This window comes from Polypterus senegalus, chromosome 7, assembly GCF_016835505.1.
Source record: "Polypterus senegalus isolate Bchr_013 chromosome 7, ASM1683550v1, whole genome shotgun sequence".
In the NCBI taxonomy this organism is placed as follows: Eukaryota; Metazoa; Chordata; class Cladistia; order Polypteriformes; family Polypteridae; genus Polypterus; species Polypterus senegalus.
The window spans coordinates 287646-305253 of NC_053160.1; the positions used below are offsets into that span (position 1 = coordinate 287646).

General features: G+C 55.3%; 1 protein-coding gene across 5 annotated transcripts; it reads right to left on the minus strand.

Moving 5' to 3' along the window:
- Window positions 1-324: 324 nt before the first annotated feature.
- tmod1 (tropomodulin 1) lies at window positions 325-17310 on the minus strand. Of its 5 annotated transcripts, none has more exons than XM_039758110.1 (11): window positions 10906-11140; window positions 10591-10711; window positions 9050-9206; window positions 5940-6059; window positions 4453-4542; window positions 4082-4212; window positions 3882-3989; window positions 3624-3767; window positions 1964-2108; window positions 1680-1743; window positions 325-730 (listed from the first exon to the last, which is right to left on the minus strand). In XM_039758110.1, the coding sequence occupies exons 2-11, from the start codon at window positions 10708-10710 to the stop codon at window positions 502-504; spliced, it is 1308 nt and encodes a 435-aa protein (XP_039614044.1). In that variant the 5' UTR covers window position 10711; window positions 10906-11140; the 3' UTR covers window positions 325-501. The 5 variants fall into 5 exon arrangements, with proteins under 5 accessions (XP_039614044.1, XP_039614043.1, XP_039614045.1 ...); XM_039758109.1 differs by lacking the exon at window positions 10906-11140 and adding an exon at window positions 17159-17308 and having other exon boundaries at window positions 327-730; XM_039758112.1 differs by lacking the exon at window positions 10906-11140 and adding an exon at window positions 17159-17306 and having other exon boundaries at window positions 611-730; window positions 1685-1743.
- Window positions 17311-17608: the final 298 nt, after the last annotated feature.

Here is a 17608-nt window from a genome sequence, read left to right on the forward strand (position 1 = left end):
CGCTCAGTGCTGCTGAAGACAGCAGGAGGTCGACCGTCATAATGGAGGTGGGCATCTGTATATCTCCCAGAGTGGCACAGGGGGTGGTCACAGCACACGCCCTGCTAGGACCCCCGCAGGGGCGTCTCCCCTCGGGTGGTCACCACGTCCTCAATCCACCATCTGGTCTGGCAGCAGAACGGGACAGCATGTTGATGTCAGGCTGTGCCTGAGATGGGGTGGCAGGTGGGCAAGGTGACCTTGCCAGCTTGTGCCCCGTTTGAGTGGTCCTCGTCCACAAAGGCTGATGGCAAAGAAAAGAAGATGCAGCAAGTGACACGCCAGGCGCCCGTGGTTTTCCTTCTTTATTTGAACAGCACGTCACACACACAACGAGTCGCCACGTGGGCCGCAGTGCACAGCGATTCACACACGAGTGCCATCTACGCCACACACTTGTGGCCTACTGGAATTGGCTAAAGGAGTCCACGGCTCGCCCATGCATAGCACATCTTCTACGTGTTAATAGTCGCGGAAGTAGCAAGGGCACCATGTGGTCCAAATTGGCACTAAAACCCAAAAGTGCGCCCATCGGTGCAGAGCTGTGCAGCACGCGGGGCGCTCCTCCTGCCAGGCAGATCCATTCAGATGTCCCCAGCTGAGCAGGTGGCGTTGGCATCCGGGGCTCACACCGTCGTCCGGGACTTGGGGATGATGGGCCCGTTCAGTGCTGCGAGCCGCCGCTTTCGCACTGCACGAGAGAAGAAAAGAGCACAGATTGAGCTAAGACCCCTCGACCAGGAGTGCCAACCTTCCCAACCTTGCCAGGCCCCGGAATCAAAGCAGCCGCTGGCGCGTGGAGGTGGCGAGGGACGCCCACTGGACAAAAGTAGGCTGACTTGTGATGACTACGTACAGCGTGGGGTCAGGGGTGGTGCCAGCTGCTCGGTGGGCACAAAAGGGAGTCCAGCTTGGGCAGAATCTGTAGGAGGGGTGGACTGACTGAGGATGAAAGTGTTAAAGCCCTGGCACAGCCCACCATCACCACGGGGCAGGCGTCCAGTCCTCCACCAGTTACAGCCTAAAGCTGGCAGCTTATCGGGTGGTCAATAAACGTCTGCCTCGCCACTCGGGACATGGGGGCCAGTGTGAGCCAGTGGAGTTGATGGGCATCTTTCAGGGCATACTAGCTGGCATTCTAGGCACTTGTGGGTTTTATGAGCACAGGCGCCCCTCTTGGAGAGCTTCACTGCTTTGTTTCACCCACACGTCAGCCACATTCACCAGATGGGCACGCGCCATCATTTGGATGGTCCAGTGCTATGACGGAGGGCATTGTGGGTAGTGAAGAGGCTGTCTGGCCTTTCTGATCTGTGCCCTCCAAGGTTACCCACTCTGTGTGCCTCCTGCTCCCCATTTCTTTTTCAGCGCTGACTTCTGAACAGTAACTCATTGACCCTCGAAGCCCCCAAGCTGATTTTTTGTCCTTGGACAGTAAACGTCAAAGGTGACTGAGGGGGGACGAGCCGATCCCCTCGAGTCAGGTGGCAGCCATGAAAGCAGGAAGAAGCGGTGACCTGAAGCCAGGCAGCCAGAGAGAGAGAGAGAGAGAGCGAGCGAGCGAGCGTCGCACCACAAGGTGGCGGCAGAGAGCGCAGCCGCGTGGCAGATGAAGTAATAAAAAGGCGCTATACTTATACAGTACATGTTCCAGGTCCAGAGCGGACAAACTAGACCAGGGGCCATCGGAGCGGGTCATACGAGCTGCAACAGAAAGGGCACAAGTTCAGCAGCCATCCAGTCACCCCTCCGCGGGCGGGCAACTCCAGGCGAGCCTTCGTCAACTTCACCATTGTGGCATCCTAAGGCTGGCTGGTGCCAGCCACTACAGCACTGCAAGTGCCATCGCAGCTCCCCTGCACGACCTCAGGCCATTTTATGGAGAGGCCCCCAGCATGTATGCCAGACCCACCTGATGACTTACCCAGGTCATTGTTGTTCATCATGGCGTTGGCACTTCGCAGCCTGGGGCCCTGCTGTGTGAAGTGGTACCCAAACTTGAGCAGGGTGCTGTTCTTCTCCAGCATGCTTGCAATCTCCATTTCGACTTTATTACCGAGCTGCTGGCTCTGCGGAGACACAAAGGACGGGGTTGGTGACCACAGCCTGGCACAGGTGTCCCTGATCTGAGCACCCAGTGGCATCGACATCCCTAGGGCTCTAGTGCCCTTCTCCTGTCAATAGAAACGCGCCAGCCAGCTCCAGATTGTCACTCCAGTCGTAAAGCCGATTGATGAGTCACAACGGGTCAGTCAGGATGGCGAGGAGGACAGCAAAGTAGGCGCTGGTGATGAGCGAGGGGCTTGTGGCACCGAGGAGACACCCGTGTGACGCACGCCCAGGAACACAACATGTCTGCTATGACCAGAGGAGGTGACGTCAGGTGGGGACATCCACTCGATGACCACAAGTAACTGGAGGGCGGGAGGAGGCAGCAAGATGAGACGGAGGAAATGGTGGTGCGCGGGTGGGTGGGCACGAGGGGGCTGGGGAAACACGCACAACATCTCCATGTGTGTTTGGGGACGTGACGGAGTAGAAGCTGACCAACGTACAAAATGGGCAGTCAGGCTGAGCCGAGTGACCACAAGAGCCCGCTGACACAGACCAGAGGAAGACGAAGGGAGATCGGGTCAGACCACCAATCAGAGGGGTGCGGGCGAGACTACGGGGTAATCAACAGCAGAGGTGGGCATTCATGGGGCAAACCGGTGACGTGAAAAGATGTGCCCAGCAGGGGTCACTACAAGAGGAGGGGCCGGCCGAGTGGATTCGAGCAGAAGGTGCAATCCACAATGATAACACGATGGGGGTCTTGAGCTGCAGAGACCACCCTAAGAGCAGTCGCCGCCACACTCGGTGTCCAGACAGCATGCACAACATTATAGAGCGCCTCACACTGTCAAGTACAAGTGGGCGGAGGGCATGTGAGGCCTCCATCTTGGTGCCCACGCTGCAGCCAGGTGGCACATGGGAGTGACTTGAGGACCAAGGACAGCAGCCAGACAGGACAGGTGGACTGATGTGGGGGTCCTTATTGTCCCAATCGTGAATTCTTAGTTCACATGCTGCTCAACGCCCAACACATCACTGCTCACAGTGACAGGCACATGGCAAAGGCGCTATATAATGGGGCACTGGGGGTAACAGTGAGGTCCGTGCGCCAAGGTTGGCAACAGAAAACTCCTGCAAATGTGCCGCACATCTTGGCCGTCATGCCGATTCTTGGGATGTCACTGAACGCTGATATTGATGCCAACTACCACATCGTTGCATGTTGTCATTTTTTTGAAGCCCACCCCCCCCTTAAGACGCCAGTGGGCAGACTGACACTTTGATGCCCTCCGGTTTAATGTCACTGAGGTGCTTCGGGTTTCTACAAGTGAAGGTCGACCTCCATCCAAGTGGAGACCCTCAATGCACACAGCATAGCTCAGCTGGCGAGGGTCTGGAGGACAGCTGTAGTCGGGGTTAGCGGTGGCACAGCCTGAGCTCTCGTGCCAGTCAGGGACCCGTGAATCGTGCGGCGCTGTTCTCGGAGACACCACTAGGTGTCAGCTGCACGCCCTCCACTGCCCGCTTACCTGGTTGTCGATTTTCAGCTCCAGCAGCGACGTGTTGAACTGCAGCGCCTCCACCATCGCCAGGATGCCAGCCCCCGTAATGAAGTTGGACTCCACGTTGAGACTCTTGAGGGTCTTGTTCACCTTCAGCATGTCGGCGAGAGCCTGCAGACGTAATGGAGAGGCTACATCAACACTGGCACGACTAGGCACATGCCCTTCCTGTGCTCCTATGGTGATATGGCGCCTTTAGCACGCACTAAACCTCGTGCTACTCACAAATGCCACCGGGTCGTTGCTCCTTGTCCCCACGATGCTGAATTTCTGCATGTGGCTGTTGCTCTTTAGGGCCTCGGCGTACGCCTTTAGCGTCGGCACCGGAATGTTCTGCGGGACGAGACGGGCACAAACCCGACGGCACAGGTGTCAGTGTCAGCGTAACGAGCCACCATGGCCACCAGGCGGTGCCACCCATGTACCTTGATGTTGTTCAGGTTGACCTCCAGCAACTCCGTGTCGTTACTCCTCACCCTCTCCAGCGTCTCCTCGATGTCCGTCGAGTTGGGCTCCTCGTCTGGCACGGGTTTATACTGCGTGGACTGGATGACGCCTGAAACAGGGGCACAAATCAAAGGCTGGCATGAGACTGGGCATGAGGGTTGAGGAGATGTGAGCCATTATGGCTGGCATTCCCCTGTATGCCCAGCTTGACGCTGGTATGCTCACCCTCACCATTGTATGACATTACTTTCCACACAAAAATCAATGTGCCCGGGTGCCAGAAGGGCTTCTGGATGTTCCATAGGTGTTGTGAGAGGGCACCACTTGGGCACTGGTGGGCACCACTTACTGTTCAGGCCTTCCTTGTTGACAATGGTGCTGCTCGCCAGGGCCTCGTAGTACTGTTGGTTGCTCATCAGCGTGTGCATGCCAAGGATGGCTGTTGGGAATAAAAGAGTGAAAACAGCAAAGTCACTGGCACAGGAAAGCGGGACCCCCCACAGAGTGGCACCCAGAGTGCAGAGGGAGCCTGTGGGTGAGTTACCAGCAAAAGAAAGAATTAGGAGCAGACAAGCAGCTGACAGGACCCCCAGAGTTCATAGACAATCAGAGACAAGAGGGGGCAAAGCCATGGCAGGGCACTGGAGACAAAGGTGTGGTGGTGATGTGAATGGTGGGCACAAGCACACTAAGCAGAGCAACAGAGCAAATAAGGTCAGGCAAATGATGCCATGGCAATCCAATCTGTCCTCGTTCGTGACAGGGCATTGGGACTCATTTATTACGCACAGGCCCACCCTACTGGCTAGCAGGAGTCACCCGCTTCCTGCCAGTGTGACGATTTCTGTTTATTTATTTGTCACCCCCCCTAGGTGACTTTGCCCTCTTCTTTTCCATTCCTGGTGTTCAATGCCCACGATGCCCACAACTTGACCTCCCCATTTACATTGCTCTCTGCCTAATTTTTATATAGCGCCTTTTTGTTTCGCCCCTTGTTGTGGTCATACTGGTGCGTGGGTGGGCCGCTTTACAGTTCTTGTTTAACAGGTGGTATGACAATGAAGTGGACTTCTGGGGATGGTGTGGCACAGTGCATAGTGGTCCTGAGTGCCACTGCGTCCCCCCTGTTTGGTGTGCCCCGTGTCCAGTTAACTGGTGACCCACCCAGGATTGGCTCCCACCTCACACCCTGGACCCCTTCAGATGGATGACTTTCTAGTGACTCGCCTGCTGTCTCAGGTTATTTGCCCCTTATATAGCGCCTTTCCACTGCATGCTGTCCTGGAAAACTCAAAGCACATGAGCCTCAGCGGGCAGGAAGGCCAGTCAGTGTGGCGGGCATCTGGGTGCCAACAGAGTACATGGGGTGACTGATGCCCTTGAGCCACCACTTGACCCCTCAAATGGCTCCCTGCACCTCGCCCCTGGGGGTCCGGTGACACCAATGACCAAACAGAAAGAGCAACACAACAAGACAATGGAGGGCAGGCAGGTGGGCAGGCAGGTGGGCAGGCAGGGTGCTCTTACAGTCCGACGGGGAGCTCAAATGAAATGGGTGACGAAGCAGAGGGGAGGTGAGGTGCTGCAAAACAAAGAGATGAAGGTCGTTAGTCAGGAGTGGCAAGGAGGTGCCTTGGCCAAGGTGGGTGAAGGGGCTGCATGCCAGGTTGGATGAGAGGGCACTGGCCCTGTGCCAGGCTAGCAGCTGGGTCCCCGCCCTTTTATTTACAAAGGGCTGGCTGACCGCCATTCAGTTGACTGTGGCGGGACCTCAAAGAGAGAGGGGACTTCCTCCACTGTCACCAAGTGGGCCGAGCCCCTCACGCCGGCGCTCACCTGCGATGTCACACAGCTCTGCGTCGGACGCGTTTGCCAGGGCCTCCTCCAGTTCGGGTTCCAGCGTCACGTTCTCCATTATGGGGTCGACTGGCATCTTCTTGGGTATCCACACCTTACCTGAAACAGCATGAACCAAACTAAAGGGGGACGCCTTTAAGACCCCCCACCATCATGGCTGTGCGAGGCGCCCCGATCTGCTCGAACCCCATTGGTCCTTCTGCTTCCACTTTGTCTGCCCCTCCCCTCATCAAGATGCCCAGGTGGTCCATTGATTTTTATTTAAGACGCCAAGCAGATTCAACATAAATGAGGGGTTGTGGATCCACGGTCAGCTAGAACAGACCCAATCACAGGCCTGGGGACCCCTGCTGAGCACTGTGATGTCACATGTCCTCTGCTTAGCAATCCCACCCTGCAGAGATGCCAAGGGGTCTCCTGGGCCACTTCAATTGTGGACCCCCACTGGGTTCCTCCCAGGCAACCGCAAGGCTTTAAGGCCACACCAACAATGGCACCCTAGTGTGAGTGGGCTGAGAGACCACCGTCGTCAGGCTTCTCAAGGTGACTTGCTCCTCTTCAGCTGGCTGAGACCCTCGAAGTATATTTATTTATTTATGTGTCTCAGAAACCCCACCTGCACCCAACAATTCTTAAGCAGTGTCCCTCATACTCCTTAAAGTAGGACCCCCGCAGCCCCCCCAGTCTTACAAGACTCCGTCCTATGACACACAAAGTCTTGTCCTCCTCTTTTCACTCAGGACCACCATCTCCCCCCAACGCTGACCTGCTTAGGACCACAAAGTGACGCCACTCCCACAACAAGACCCTGAAGACAACCTCAGAGAACACAACAAAGAGATGAACGACGAGACGTCGGCCCACCTCGCTATTAAAACTGAAGACCCTGTGTGTGCAGCGTAACGGGCAGTGGACAGGCGGGCAGCGTGATGTCGCCATTTTGGCCCCGGACTTCAATCCTGGAGGCTGTGACTTCAAATCCCACCGCTGACACCATGTGACCACAAGAGGGTGACTTCGCCTGCTGGAGTGTCAACTGGAAAGACGAGTGACGGATGGCAGTAAAGCCACAAGTGTCCACCAATCAGCCAAAGGCGACACAGCGTGGCACTGCAGAGGGCACAACTGACCACCTCACTCGTCACAGACGAGCATTAAGAGCGGAGGGTCTCCCACCCCTATGGCGGACATGATGCTCTTGGCGGTCCGCTGGTGGGCCCTCCTGCACGTGAGGGTCTCCCGACTCCCTTTATGTGCTGGCAAGCAGCTGATTTCATGCAAGCAAAGGTGGTGAAGCTGGTAAGGCGAGGCTGAGGGGCAGTGGGGTTGAAGTTTCAATTCAGTCGTTTTGTCATTTTGTGTTGTTGTTTGAGGGTCCCGTTGGAATCCCGAGAATGTGTGGAGTCGTCCAGTTAGTTTATGGAGGCAGGAAGGAGAAGAAGAAGAAGATGACAATGACGATGACAACATCAGATTTATATAGCGCCTTTCTCACGCTCAAGGTGCTGACGTTATCATAAGGGCGCGTGTGCCAGTGGTGCTTAAAAAGCCCCTGTGCCGTTAGCCGGGGGTCTGTGGTGAGGGTGTCCCGTTGGTGGTTTTCAAAGGGCCCCCCTCCTTTGCCATTTGGGGGACTCTGCCACTTGTGTTTGCCCCGTGTGTCGTCAGAGCCCCGGCCCACCATCTCCTTTTCTCTCAGATGCGACTCTTGTGTTTTCTCGTTTTTTATTTTTTCCTCTCTTTTCCTTCTTGTGGTGCCACAAATCAGTGAACCCGCAATGCCATCTCCTGCCACACCGCCACACTGCGGCCATCGAGACGAACAGACACATCACACACTGGCACGGCTGCAATGGTGAATGACGTCGCGTATCCACGTGTGTCCTTGATGATGGACTTGTGACCCCTCGTCAGATCTCCACAGCCCACCCAATGGCGGACCCTAAAGCCCAGGCGTCTGTTTCTCCCACCTCAGGACACAGGTGATCTTGAGGGTCCTTCCTCGTGTCTCATCTTCCTTTGTCAGGTTGGTCACAACTGCAGGAGCTACGATGCTCCGATGCCCCCCACAGCGATCTAATTTACCAGCCAGGGGACAAATCGCCCCTTCCTCGCCCCTCCAGCAGGACACATCCCAGGCTTTGGCCCTTTTCTTCACCCCAAATGCATTTTTCCCAGAATGCACTGCTGCTGGGCGAGACGTCACTTTAGGGTTTGCTGGCCAGGCCACCTGTCCTCCTGTCATTAGACCCACTTCGTTCAGTTTGGCGCCTTGGCTGTGCTGGGCAGCTGTGGACGGAGTGCCAGTCCATCACAGGGTCCACTAACTGGCAAGTCAGACTCTGACCAGGCCTGTGCACGCACACCTGTGCCATCTGGACTGGGACACATTGGCACTCGTCACTGTTCGTCTACGTCACCCTAGGACTGAAGCCAGGCGGTCCCAGCGAGCCCCTTTCACATGGCCATAGGAGTGGCTTCTGTGGTGCCCCCTCTGCGGTCAAATGTAAACAAAGACACCCGGAGCCAAGTGCCCGCTGCCTAAGCAGTGAGATGAAAATCACACAAGACAAAGGAGCAGACCGGGGCACAGCATGGCAGCACTTCACGTTTGTGATGCGGGGAGTCCCATCAGACTGGCACTGCGTGGCGTGGTGACAATTCAGCTGGGGTAACTTTGGTGGCATCAGCTTGGGTCTCTGAGCTAACGTGTGGGGTGGACAATGGAACACGACACAGCGCGGCGCCTCCTGCTGGTCAGCATACACGACTTGATACAACGGCAATGCCAGTTAATGACTTTGTGTCTTACTGGCAACATGCGCCAAACGTTCAATGTGGCAGGAAGTGAACGACACGAAAACGGTGACATAGCAACGCCAAGGCAAAACGCTGCCAACCAATCAAACGCGCTCATTTTATACGATTGTTCTGCACTCCGACAGCGCGTGACCCTCACATGCAACAGAAGAGGTGAGCTGAGCCCTGGCAACAGGAAGTGGTGCCCACTGCTCTCAGCCACAACGTGGCATTCAGCAAAGGACAACAGGCGATGCCCAAGCCCAAACGGGTGCCCCCCGATTCCATACCTCTCTTCTCGCCGGTGTACGGGACGAGCTCCTCCTTATCTGGCAGCTCCTTTGCTTGCTTCTCGAGGTGGGCCAGCAGGTCGTCCCGCTTGAAGGTGCCCGTGGGTTCCTTCTTGGTCTGGTCTTTCTGTCTCAAGCCAGCTGGCAGGAGGGCATTCTGGAAGAAGACGAGGAAATAAAGAAAGCCGTGAGGTGCCAATCAGGAGGGGGAGGTGCTGGAGTGCGCCTGGTGACTCTGAGGGGACCCCCGGTGGTCTCGTGCCCACTTGAGGACATAGTCATGCAGCTCTTGTGGTTCAGAAAAGGCCTAAAGATGGAGAGACACCCCGGCCCAAAGTCAGCAAAGCATGGACTTCAAATTTGAATGAACGGAATCAACGAGAGGGAAAGAAAGAAAGAAAGAAAGAAAGAAAGAAAGAAAGAAAAGGAATTAAAAATCCATCCATAAATCAATAAAGAAATCTGCAAAGAGCACAAGAAACGTCAAATCACAAACACAAAGCGCCGAGTCGGAAATCCAAGAAACTAAAAGCAGAAGGAGGAAAAAAAAAATTCAAAAAACGCAACGTGAAGACCAACGGAGCCGAACGACGCCAAGCCTGAGGGGCAAAGCAGCACCCCCTGGAGCTCAACATGCAAAGTGACATCAAAAACGTGACGAGGAAGACAGGCTCAACCTGGTGACCCTAAGGGAAGAAACGATGACAGAGCGTCACCCCGAGAAGTGGCACGTCGTCACCTGGCAGGGCGAGTGCCACTAAGATGGTGGACTTGCGGGACGAAGAAACAACAGCAGACGAGCTGAGGGGTGCAGACAAGACAGCTGACCTGGCTGGGGGTCAAACTAAGAGACGCAGTTAATGATGCGAGTGGCATCCAGCAGGGGGCAGTCCTGGGGGCCTGGCATATAGCGGCACACTGCAACATTCAGAGGCCAAGCCTCCCACACGTCTCCTTTACGAATCCCAATCAACGTGAATTTTAAAGCACACGCCCACAGCCCCACCCGACTCCGCCCACAGCCTCGCTTATTTGAATATGCAAATCAATCTCAATAGCCCCTTCCTTTGCTTCCCTTGCTTTGTTAAAAGACAATGAAAAGCGAATGTGGTGGCTCAGGGTGTGACAGGAGCAGCCAAAGGACACTGGTGATGGAGTGGCACAGCGTGGCAGGGGGACTGAGGAGTTCAGAAAGTCACAGAAATGAAAGAGAAGTCGTCAGGCGTTACGAGACAACACTGGTGACCCAGGCAGGTCATGTGACTCGCTCAGGGTCACGCGGTGTCAGTGGTGGCATTTGAAGTCACAGCCTCAGGGCTTGATGTCCAAAGTCTTAACCACATACCACTCTGCCTGCCATTTGTGCCACTTGGTTCAGTAATCAGTAGGTGAACAGGGTGATCTGGGGACACACGGGTGACAAAACGCAGAGCAACAAGAGACACAAAATGGCAGCATCAACAGAAACAATAAAGGCACATGTTGGTGCACGATATGGCTCTTAGGTCAGGGGTCGCTCACGCCAGGGTGGTCCTACTCACGTCGGGGTCCAGCTCCTCCAGCTCGTCCTCCAGCCGCTGCAGCTCCTCCACAGACAGCTTGTTGAGGATCTCGTCCTCGTCCAGGTCTCGGTATTTCTCCAGCTCCTTCCTGTACGACATTCTGCAAGAAAGAGGAACAACTTGAGGGGCACAGAAACGGCTTTAACCTCGGGGGGCTTTTGGGAGATTTGACGATAAAGCGAGCGTCGCACCGGCGCCCCTGCTGGCCCCTCGCTCACTTTTGTATTTTGCCCTGTTGATGTGGCGCCTGAGGGGGCGGGGCCTCTTGACCCCCAATATATACGGCCGGCTCACCCTGGCCCTTTGGCTTGTTAATCTCTGCTCTCCGCGGATTTGCTTTGCTTCGCTTTCAGGCGACTCCTCCGAGTGCCACGTGGTTGCTTTCCTTTTTGTGCTCCTCTCTTGTTCTCGTTTTCGAATTGGCCCGTTTAAGGAGAGTCTTGTCTTCAAGTTGCTCAGTGCCAGCCGTGCCAGCCTGCTGCTCAAGTTTGAACGCCTGCCTCCTCAGAGTTTTGTTCACTTGCACATCCTAACAGAAGCAATAAATAAGACAATAAAAAGAACCCTAAAAGGTGCCCATTCAAGCTGCGGGCAGCTGGCATCAGCACAAGTCTCAGCTCTTTCCTGGCACTGACGTGTGTATAGCGCCTTTCACCGAGTACGCAGGATAACAAAGCGGCACAAATGGGGGCCACCACTGTCGGGGCGCCGTGAAACTCAAACCCCCGGCTTTACTCCAAAGTAGGCCTCAGTGAACACAAACTCCTAAGGGAGGGGGGACTGTGGGACCCCAAAGCAAAGATTCTTCAAAGGGTCGGGAGGCCCCCTAAAATGAGCCCGAGCGCACCCGCTGTGCCCAGCACCGGCTCACCCCTAAGGCCACCTGCTGGCCAGTAAACCGTCAGCATGAAATAAAGAGCAAATGAAGAATCGAGGACAAAAGAAAGAAAAACTCAAAACGGCGACCGAAAAGCAGGGCACAAAACTCACAGGACGTCCCGAGTCTGCTGGGCCGCTTTAAATAGCCAGAGGGCGGGGCTCAGGCGTGCGGATGGCAGTGTAGCTCCGCCCACAAAAAGCAAGGAGCAAGTGACAAAGAGGGGGACAGTGTCAGCACGTGGGCCACACCTGGACTTTGGTGACCTCCACGAGCCTGCTGTCACATTTGCCATCACACGCTCTGCCACCTGGAGGGACAGCGGCACCTGGGTCCATCTTCACCATCCTCAAGAACAGACGTAAGTGCTTGGCTGGCAGACAACTAAGGCCAACAGAAAGACCCCAGATGAGCTACAAGACTGTCACACGTGTGACGTCAAGGGTCTCGGCACTTGGCAGTCGGCCCCACTTGGGGGTCCGAGACCAAAGTGATGCAGGAAGCTGACGATAAGAGGGCCACAGGATGTCCAGTGCCCGTCTGTGTGTGGCCACTGCTACTGCCAGTCCACCAGGGGTGTTGATGTGTGACCCCTCAGGATCGAAGGCTGCCCACTGCTACGAACCTACAGACACAAAAGATAAAAACTCCAAACAAACAAAACACTCAAAGATACAAAAACACACAAAACATCAGATGGAAACAAACACAAAAATCCACAATTAGGGACATTAAAATTAACTATGGTGGGCCGCATCAGGAGTGGGCAGGAGGAGGAGTACAGGAACCTAATCAAGGACTTTGTTAAATGGTGCGACTCAAACCACCTACACCTGAGCTCCAGCAAGACCAAGGAGCTGGTGGTGGATTTTAGGAGGACCAGACCCCTCGTGGACCTCATGATCATCAGAGGTGACTGTGCAGAGGGTGCAGACCAATAAATACTGGGAGTGCAGCTGGATGACAAACTGGACTGGACTGTCAACACTGATGGTCTGTGTAAGAGAGGGCAGAGACGACTATACTGACTTAGAAGGCTGGCGTCCTTCAACATCTGCAATAAGATGCTCCAGATGTTCTACCAGACCGTTGTGATGAGCGCCATCTTCTACGCGGTGGTGTGCTGGGGAGGCAGCATAAAGATGAGGGACAAACTGGTGAGGAAGGCAGGCAGGCTCTATTGTAGGCATGGAGCTGGACAGTCTGACATCCGTGGCAGAGCGACGGGCGCTGAGCAGACTCCTGTCAATCATGGAGAGTCCACTGACCAGGATCATCTCCAGACAGAGGAGCAGCTTCAGCCACAGACTGACAGACTGAGGAGACCCCACACTATGCGACTCGGGGGGTTAAACGTTAACATTATACATTAAAGTTATTGTCTGTTAGACCTTCATGGTTATCACTCTGATTTTTAATATTGTTCTTTATCAGTATGCTGCTGCTGAAGTGTGAGAATTGGGATTAATAAAGTATCTAAAAAGATCAGAAAGCAAAATCAGAGCCAATCAGCGCCAGGCAGCCATTAGCCAGAAGAACAAAAAAACAGAAACATGATGAGACCCCCAAGAAAGGGATGACAAACGCTGGCAAGGAATGCCCAGGCAGCAGCGGGCAGCACTGAAGACGTCACAACCCTCTATAGGGTCCTACAGGAGACCCCGCCCCCTTGTGGGGCATAAAATACAAATCAGTGCAAATTAGCATAACAGACAAACGCATATCTAATGAGGTAAAGCAGCACAACCCCCAGCAGGGACGAAGGCCCCCAAATTAAAGACAAGCAGCTGGAGCCCCGACTACACCACCACAAGGGCATGGAGGGCCTCTGCCACGGGCGCCATCTTCAGCTTGGCAGACGAGACCCTGATCAGCACTGCGGCCGTTAAGGAGAACCCGGGCACACAGATGGACGGTGGCCAATGGCCAATGAAATGTCCACAAGCTGGCTGGGTGTGAGGGTGAGCCAGCAGTTAAAAGGGTCAAGACGGGCAGACCACTAAGAACGAGTGTCAAGGTCACCGACCAGAGACAGACGAGTCGGGGAGTCAACTAAAAGGGGCTCTCAATTGGCATCCTGGCGCACTTTTACACCCGCCCTGCTCTGCCCTCAGAGGACACGCCCCTAACAACGAGTGCATCTGCCCTGACGACCGGCGCTCCAAAGTGATGAGAAGGCCAGGACGGCAGATGATTAAGAATGGGAATCAAACTCGGAGACTCAAGAAGCCCCCTAAAGGAGGGCCAGAGGTCCAGAATCGAAGAAGGACGCCAAGTCTAAGCGCCAGCTTGACACAAAGGTTTCACCACAAAGCCACAGACTAAAGGCGACCAAGTCACATGGCAGACCTTTGACACTCGACTCGAGGGATGGTGGGCTCGTTGGGCTGAGTTGGTCTGAAGGTTGAGTGGTCCTCACCCCGGCGCCCCACCAGGGTCACAACAAAAAGAGGGGCAGCGCAGGGAAGATGAGCAGATGATGGAGAGGACAACCGACTAGGAGGACTTGTGGGCAGGTGGGTGGGCGCGTGTCTCCTTGGTGTACCCGGAGATCACAAAGGGACCACCTGGAGTGGCAGCCCCATTGGCAATGAAGGGGTCAGGAGGCTGTCCAGCCTGGTCCACCACACAAGTCTGCATGAAAGAATCCAAAGCAGGCCAACAGCCATTTACGAGGACGATGACACGACGCCTGCACAAGGTCATTGAGGTCATGACAAACCCAACGATCAACTCCGGCGATGAACAAAGCAGACAAGACAGAGCAAGAACGGCCATTTGTAATGTGGAAACAGAAAGCAGAGTCCTCTGTCGGGCTTCACAGGGGTCTCAGAGGCAGGCAGGAGGCATGCTGGGAACTGAAGTCCCCAACGGGGTCACTCCGCTCATGTCAGTCCCTCTGGCTGGTGGGCTTCACCACTGGAGACGTTCCTTTCGCTTTGCTGAAGGCTGTTGAGACCCCTGCCAGCTTCAATGAGGAGGAGCCCATCATCATCATCATCATCGTCATCGTCATCCTCTGCGCCCACTTGCGTGAGGTTCCTTTGGTCTTCAGGTGCTCTGACGGTGCCACACTGACGACGCATTCAGCACACGGAGCTCAGGACGGGCGTTGAGAATCGCTGCCAGGAAATAAAATGAATCTCGCAACCCGAGCGCAGCCAACAAGCCGGGCCAAAAGTCGTAAGCAGGACCAACGGCAAAGTCTTGTGGGAGAGTCCGCCATCTTGGACAACCACAAAGTGTACGGCTTGACCTGTGGAGGCCTAGCAACGGCATAGCAACCGTAAACAAACTCCCCCCTCAATATGGTGGTGCCCTTGAGACCACAGCAGACCGTTAGGAGCCTCCTTGGCGCTACCCAGAAAATCGAGTCCAAAAAAAAAAGATGTTTGGATGTGTAAGAGAAAGACGTAAATCCTGAGACGCCAGCATTGGCACAGCAGGAGGGGTCAGACCAGTGTCCCCCACTGTCCTGAAGCAGATGTCAAAGCGTCACCAACGTGCACAGGCGCAGTTTGAGCAGATGATCCCGCCCCCCACCTGGTTGTATTGACCGCACTCGCCACCCATCGACGTCCAGGGGTGCCCAGGTTTGTGTTGCACAGTCGTGGAAGGTTTGGATGTGATGTGTGTCACCCGCTTTGTCACTTTCATCAGCACTTCCGTCACAATTGGGGACAAACCCCTTTGATGGTCACCTGATACACATCCCACCGACTCACTCATGAAAATGAGGGTCTGCAACAACTGCATTGTGGACCCTCTCTGGCCACCGAAAACCACCCAGTGCTGCCAGTGACGGTGACAAGCAAATGGCGCTTCGTTTCAGTGACAATTCTCTCCAGCAGACTACCGTTGACCAATCGTAAATAGTCAGGTGATCGAGAGCAGTGGCTTCTTTAGACCACCGTTACTCGTAAGTGGGCAACGAGGAGGTGCAGTCGTACAAAACAAACAGTCAGAATCTCACGGTCTGCGCCAGCGTCTGATGCCCACCGCCCAACGGCATCACTACCCCTCGGTCCAAGCACTGGTCCAGTTTGTTCTAAAGCTGGTGTTGCTGCTCTTTGTTTGCATCGCGTTTGTGGTTGAAGGCCCCGCCCCCTCATGAATATTTGGGGCGGAGCTCAGAGTGCGTGAGCGCCGACAACCAATGAGCACGGGCCAGACGTCCGGTGTTTGGGACCTCACAAACAGAGGAGAAGCTCGTCTGGCTGACATCTCGTATTTCACACCCTACAATAGAACATTAAAAAAAAAAAAGGTTTTGTGGCTGAACTCGCCGTACCCATAAGCCCTTCACATGCCCACCCCCCGGGCAGCACGTTAATGGCTGTCAGAAGACGACATTCTGGAAAATCCTCAGGTGACGCGATCGGCAGCTGCTGTCATCAAGTGTGACGGCCCCTCTGCCTAGAAGTCGTGTCATGTGACGTCAGCTTTCGTAACCCCGCCTACTGTTCGCGGTTATCGACTTCTTAATGTGCAGAAACTGTATTAAGGTGTAAGATCAGCAGACAGCGACGCCCTCCTCCTCTTTTACTACTAAAGCTTCTCTTTGGTGGTCTTTCTCCGCCTTTCCAGTTATCCTCTTGGACCCTCGGACGGCTACTTTTGTCTTCTTAGGTTTAGTTAGCTAACAGAAGTGAAAGGCACTATATAACACAGATGCTTAACAAAACCAACTTATAATATGAATAAGCAGAGCACTCTACAGTAAAGGCGCTATATAACCACGCCAACTGCACAATATGACAGAAGGACACGTGGCAAAGGCGCCATATCATCTACTCCTGCTACTCCCCCAAGGATTTCTTTGTCAGGCGGCACACCGGAGGACGCGTGGCGGGCACAGCAGGAAGTGAATTCCAGGCAGAAGCTCATCTCCAAAACGCGGCTGTGGTGTGGCGGAGTGTCACCACACTGGGCATCTGGAGCTGGCAGGACAGACACTGGGCAGCACCTGTCGTCCACGCTGACCGTCCCCACTCTGGTCACCCTGCGGTCACAGGTCGGCAGTCCCGAGAGGTTCCCAGACCCTCAAGTAGTCCAGCTATATGATGTGTCTCACCGGCACACCACGGTGACCTGTAGACTGGCAGACGTCACCCGCTGCTGCTGGAGTCTGTGGCTCTCAGAAAATCAAAAGCATAGGCAGAAGCAGTGAATGACTGAAGGTGACCCACCATTTGTGTCCTTGTCGTCACAGCGTCCTCAGCTCTAGTCCACCCTGCTCAAGAGGCAAGCTGCCTTAGGACTGCTGCCTAAATACTGGATGTGCCAGCTGTGCCAGGGCATCTCTAACAGTCTGCCAGTGACCTTTGCCAGCTGCCCCGATGACTTTCCGGATATGAAAGGCGCTATATAATGTGCATAGGTGACCTCTCACGTGGACAGCGGCGACAATGCACTTAATTGTAAAAGGTCTGGAATGGCGCTATAAACTGACAAGCTGGGGGGCAGAACCCCCACCTCGAGTACCTGCACCTGCTGCTCTTCGCCCGTGTCGCCGACTCGCGTCCCGCTGCCCAGCCTGTGTCGCCCACCCCCCCACCACCACTCTATTAATAGTCCCAGTCCCTCTTGGTGACAGCTGAATATTTTGCCCAGATATGGCTGCTTTCTGAGCGCCGCCGACGGGACGAGGAGAGCCGCGGAGCTTCTTACCTGCGGAGCCACGGGAGCCAAGGAGCCGGGCGGCGGAGAGCGGGGCGCGGGCAACTCGGGCCGACGGGCGGCTTCGGCGCTTTGCTCGGGTCCTTCACGCGTGTGCGGGCGGCCGACGGTCCGCTGGATCTGCTCGCTGCCGCCAACTGCGCTGCCACTCTAGTGACGTCACGCGGAGCCCCTCCCTCTCGCGAGAGGGCGCCCCTAGTCTGACGTCACGCGGCACAAGAGCCCGGTCCGGGATGCGTCTGTGCTCGTGCTCGTGCCCTACAAGCGCGGCCGCCGCGCGCCCCCCACCGCAGGACTCCTCGCCTCGCTCGTCGCTTCACTCCGCCACCGGGCACGCCAGGCCAGGGCAGGGCAAGGCAGGGCAGGGCAGGCCCTCTCGTGGTCCGGAGCCCTCAGTCCTTCATTCACCTTTTGCTTCTAAAGATTTTACTCAATCGGATG